At 37.3% G+C, this 6,000-nt stretch overlaps 1 protein-coding gene across 1 annotated transcript in view; it reads right to left on the minus strand.

Moving 5' to 3' along the window:
• The window catches only part of NOX3 (NADPH oxidase 3), a 64,228-nt gene extending 61,443 nt beyond the window's left edge, over positions 1-2,785 (minus strand). The window contains exons 1-4 of the mRNA XM_023254521.2: positions 2,741-2,785; positions 2,014-2,109; positions 1,799-1,909; positions 671-755 (exon numbers count right to left, since the gene is read on the minus strand). Coding sequence (XP_023110289.2) covers positions 671-755; positions 1,799-1,909; positions 2,014-2,109; positions 2,741-2,785 — 337 coding nt within the window. The remainder of the gene's footprint in view (positions 1-670; positions 756-1,798; positions 1,910-2,013; positions 2,110-2,740) is intronic.
• Positions 2,786-6,000: the final 3,215 nt, after the last annotated feature.

Raw genomic sequence — 6,000 nt, forward strand, 5'->3', positions numbered from 1 at the left:
GCCTTTTATTTCAGTGTGTTTGTCGTCCAACAAAACCACAAACGAGTCGGTTATCGCTCGGCTTCTTTTCTTCCTCACCAGGGTTTAACCCTGGCCTTGGATGCTAATTTGTATTGCCTTTCTCTTGAATTCTCTTGTTTTCTTATTCAAGAAATAACAATAACACTTTGTATGCTATAAAGCTTCATATCTTTTCAAGGTCCCTTTATATCCACTAGCTCAATGCTATTCAGAACCTTCTTCACTTGATCTTGCTTTTCTCTTTGCTTTTACTGCCTATGATACCCTTTGACAGTCATTTTGCTATGACTGTGAATGAGTTTTTGAGTACAGGTCAGTTTTCTTTCCAGTGTGGATTATATTGAATAGCACAGTATTCATTTTGCAAGCAGGTACTTATTGTTGTATTATCAACAAGCTTAATTCTTTACAAATGAAAATGAAGTTTCATAAACTTTTCCTTGCCAAATCGAAGGCTTGGTAGGGAAAACTGCGCGAGTATAAATTAGAGATCAAAAAATCCTTTTATGTAAGTTTTATTGGTCAAATGGAATGCAAAGATTTATTTAAGGGTGAACCTTTGGCGGAGGGGGAAATTAAAACGAAGCTATCGAGTTAAGCATTAGGTTTGGTAACATCCACTGGGCAAAGAAGAATAAGAAACACTTACTTGCGTTAATGGCTATCCCATAGGCGACCAGTTTGTGGAATTTGAGGTTTTTGTCTAATTGCCTCCTCCACGGTCCTCTGCAGCACTAGAGTGACATAAAGTAAAAGTCTCATTTTAAGGAAAAGTCATAGCGATGACAGCATCCTGAGTGGTAAGAGAGCAGGACTCAGGCTCTGCCTCTAAATTCCTGAAGGTGGGGCCATGGGGTACAGAAGGTAGCGGCCATTAATCAGCCCAAAGGACAAACCAGATGGTTATTACTGGCTTTGCTGAAATTTCAACTCAGTAAAGTGAGTAAGTAAGTATAGTTCCCTGGCTATAAGTCAAAATTCTAGAATAAACCTGCTAATATGCATGCGGCCACTAGTTTACAAAATGAAGATGGAAACCAACATCCTCATAGATGTGGTTTAAGTAGTCTATAAAGTATTCCTTATGACACAAAGAAAGGCATTACGTTCAGCTATATCTAAATATTCATAAAATTATGATGATGATTGTATAATCATTTCATCTAGTCAGAGTTATTGAAATTCTCATTTTTCTGTACAGCGCATTACGCTGTTTAGCAGGAAACATAGTATCCAAAACCGTGAAGCTAATATAATTAGGAAATTATTAAATCTACATACGAAATTCTGTGTACTGTGATTTAAGTACTAGATTTAAGTCCCATTAAATCTACCTACGAAATTCTGTGTACCATGATTGTGTATTCCTGGGCCGAGAGCTCAGAGAGATGTGTCCTTAGTGGCATTTGACTCCACTGCTGATTTGGTTCCTTTCAATTAGAAATGGTGGTAGTTCAAACTGTTATAATACATCCGTCTTAGTGAGTCAGGTCAATGTTATCAGCCATCTTTTTCTGACGGAGCAAATGTATCGGAGAAAGGCTGAGCAAAGACTCCAATGTCAAGCAGGGAGTGAATGGCAAGAACGAAAGTCACACCAAATGTACAGACTTCCGAGTTTTGGGTTTTGCCATCGGGTCCTCTCTTACGAAGAAACAAACGTCAGTCCCCACGTGAATTATCAGGACTTTCACAGTAAAGTACATCTTTGTCTTTCATGGCACTTACACCGGTAAATCACAACAACTGAAATTATTCTAAGTAGTTTAGTACTTACAGTACTTGTCCCTCTCATGAATGAAATAAGGTTTCGACTGATCGGTAAGAGAATTAGCATGCAGTTAAAATTGAGGCACACTGCAGACGCTCGCGCCCAGGCCAGTGTTGACTGTCCACATAGAAAGACACAAGAGAAATGCAGCAAGAGTAAGGACGCTGGGGAAGATGGAATGTTTTCCGAAACGATAATGTGTAGTCCCCAGCTCTACTTACGCCCAGAATAACTCGTGTGTAAAGGAAAGACTCTTCCTCTTCATACCAAGAGAATGTGTCGATAAACAGATATAAATTCACTCCCAGCCACGAGAGCTAGTGTTGAATGAAAAGACACCAATCAATACTATCTTCAACCTTTTCTTCCGTTCAAAATCACTTGGGGTTCTTCTTTTAAAGGGTGAAATGAAGAGTTTCTCAATATTAATCAGACTTACTCTATACTTATTTCCCATATATTCGTTTTAACAGTTGATTACAATAGTAACAAATTGTTAACTTTGTAAAAAAACTTCTAAACACATACGGGTATATTTAAGGCATTTAATGAAAATTACAAAGCCTTCCTAATCAACATTGCTCTAATGTTTTAAGTCAATGATGGCGAAAGGAGGAAATCTTTAAAAGCAACTCAGAAAGTACTCCAGAAAAATTCCAATTTCATAGTCTAATTCAAAGACTTCATTTGATTTAAGAAACGGTTCATACATTATGCAAAAACTAACTACTTGACTTCAAAAATAATTAAAAATGAACTCAATCGAAAAACAACTTTACATGATTCTGTAAGGGTAAATTAAATATATCTACTGAATGTTTTCTAACAAGGTTTAGTCTTTTACCAAAGTAATACTTCAAGCTATTTAGCATTCCTATACAATCATCTTAAAAATCAAAGACTAGTTCATATATATATTTTAACTTGAATAACAAAAATGATACTTACTCCTAATAGGATGGAGAGACTTTCATTCAAAATCCAGAACGCCATCACGACAGCTTTGCTCTTTTGCTGTCGGCAAATTATTTCTTTCATTCACCTGAGCCTGGATGTTGTATCCCGAGTAAGGGCTTCCCTGGTAGACTCTTTTGTCTTTTTGTCTTAGGAAGCACCTAGTGGGAGCTGCTCTCGAGGAATTTCTAATTAAGGACTTCTTGCCAAAGGCACATCATCAGGCTGACATGCCTCCTGACCTGGGTGAATACAAGGCAAGTCTCTGTCTAATGATTCTCTTCCTCAAAGATTTCATAAGAAAAGAAATCTCGTTTTATGAAATTATCCTCATGTACTTTATACCCCATTCATTTTCTACATGATTGCAGCCAATATGATAATGAGTCTTTATGTAAATTTGAGAAATAACCTCATTGCCAAGGGTTGGATACAGCAAAACACTTCACTTGAACTTTCTCTATTTTGTTTTCCCTACTTTGCTTCTTCCCCCCGCCCTCTGAAAAAAAAATTCCTTTATAGAAGATAGAGAATGGTGGGAAACAAATACAAATTAAAGAGTCTTTCAGGAGATGGAGAAGAAAAGAGAAAAGATCTTTGGGCGTGATTGTGAAGAGTGAACTGGATGACATTTGTGGGGCTGATGGAATAAATCCTATGTTTCCCCCAACCCCCCTGGGCCCACCCATGAGATTGATGAGAACGTCCTTTTATACATAGTGATTCCAGGCGGGGCTGTGCATGAACCTGGCCATTCCACGGTTTGGTGGTAAATACATAGTTAAATACAATAACTATGACTACTTTGGTAGACAAAGTTGTTCCAATGGAAGCAATTTTCTGGTTAATCCTGGCCCAAGTATTTCATTAAAAAATTTCAGACAATTAAGATGAACATAGGAGGAGACAATTGCCTAAGCTTCTGTGTCTTTCTGTGGTGAATCTGTTTAGGGGTGCCACAAGAATTAAAAAAAAATTAGGCCTGGTGGAAACAATAGTTTGGTATTCATTGACCTAAGTCCTCCTCCTCCCCCTCCTCCTCCCCCCTCCTCCTCCTCCACCTCCTCCTCCTCCTCTTCCTCCTTCTCCTCCTCCTCCCCCTCTTCCTCCTCCTCCCTGTAAATCCTAAATAAATAATCCAGGCACTAAGTTAAGAACTATCCCAGTATTGCCCAATTAAATCATACACGAACTCTATGGGGTACTTATTAAAAGCTCCATTACACAAATGTGGAAACTGGCCCAGTGAAGTTTCTTGCAGTAGGAACCATCGGGACTTGAATTTGGTTCTCTCTGACTTGAGCAACTTTATTATTAGCCATTCCCTTATACGGTGCTTTTTTAAAATTAAATACTAATATATGGTCATCATTAGCATACTTAAATACAGATATTAATTTCATCCCTATGAATTAGGCGCATTTAAGTTCTAGGAATTAGTTTAATTTATTAATTACAAATAACAAGTTATTATATGTGATTATGTATGTTGTCTATTTCAACATAATGATAATGAGTTCTAGAAAATCAAAATGGCCCATACGACCCAGTAATTCTACTGCTGGGTATTTACCCCAAGGAAATGAGAACACTAATTCAAAAGGATATATGCACCCCTATGATTATTGCAACATTATTTACAATAGCCAAGATATAGAAGCAATGTATAAGATGAAAGTCTTATTTCAAGGCAGGTGTCTCCATGTCTGCCAGCTTACCATACTAGATTGGAACAAATCCCACGTACATTTTCAAACACCTGTATTTCTAGACATCTTGAACTTGGTGTTGCAGGTTAAGCATTTTGACGAATGGTTGCATTTTCTATTTGTCATCCAGCCCTGACTACGTTACGTCTTTTGAGGCTGTTTCTCTGTTTGTTTGCTCAGGCTCATGATCATATCTACCTCATGGAGCCGATCCTCACCCCCACTTCCCCTAACCAACACTTAGACGCCCACACTCACAAACACACACACTCACACTCATGGGAGATGTTGCCTTGTTTAGGAGAAGTGTTAGATTTACCAGTAAAAATCTAGCAACGTTGCTGCTCTTTAGAAAAAGACCTCATTCTTGAGGAATTTCCCCCTCTAGAAATGGATAAAAGCACAGGTATTTTGGCAGCATTAACCTGAGGTTAGAGTGCACCGAGTGAAAAAAATTTCAGGAGCCTGTTTAATAGTGAGCAGTATAAAGATGTAAAGTCTTCATGTTCATTTCTTTAAGCCAATAATCTTCCATGATGAAATGATTTGTTATTTCTGAAGTGTTTAGGATTTACATATCTTAGAGGCCTTATTCAGTTGGGTTATAAAAATTAATTCAGAGAGAATACATCTAGAATTTTATACTATCTCGTCTCTTTTAGATTCACTAAGTGTGACGAAGGCTGGAACTTTCCAGCCTTCTGTACTCTTCACACAGCGTTACAAATGAGAGGCATGTATTGTTGAATAATAATGCGTAGTCTCATTTTTTTTTGTTGTTAATTGCTTAGACTATCGCTAATGCTACAGTAAAAATAAAATGTAAAGGCTTAGGTTTAAAAACACATCTTGTCATGCTCCTTCCTTATTTCTAAAATGCTATGTGTTTTATTCCTCATTTGAATATGTAAAGGCACGTTGTGTTCAAGTGTATAGCTATTATTCATTTAGAGCCCACAAAAATGGTTCATGGTTGCATTATAAGCGTGTAACTCATGACTTTACTTCAGCGTTTTTCTTCAGACATTTTATTTTTGTAGAACTTGCACTGATATTTAGTTTACTCATATGAAAAATATGTGAACCTCAAATTATATTCAAATTCATTCAGAGCTCAACACTTTTGTGCAGTGGATGTACGTATCTTTTCATTTCAACCTTTCTATTTTCACATTTAAGAATAATCGGATGACACCACTGGTTGGTTTACAATATTGGAATCAGATCTCATAAGACTCAAGCTATCTCATACCACACGCCTACATCCAATTCCATTCAGCCTCTGGGCTCCTTCTTGGAAGGAGTATCTGTTTGGATACAGTATGCATCTGTTTGGATACATAAGATGTGGTTCCTCTCATTAGTTTAAGTTTACCTGGGGAAAGTTTGGGGATGCCTATCATCCCCAAACTGCCTCCGTTTTTACTTCAGTGAAGTACAGATTACAATTTAAATCAAGGCTATCTGAATCATTTCCCTAGAATCAGGGCCAGGTTAATGGGATTGCATATAAAGAGACAGAAAATTGTAAAAAATCTACTAAAA

Source organism: Felis catus, chromosome B2 (genome assembly GCF_018350175.1).
Source record: "Felis catus isolate Fca126 chromosome B2, F.catus_Fca126_mat1.0, whole genome shotgun sequence".
NCBI classification, from domain to species: Eukaryota; Metazoa; Chordata; class Mammalia; order Carnivora; family Felidae; genus Felis; species Felis catus.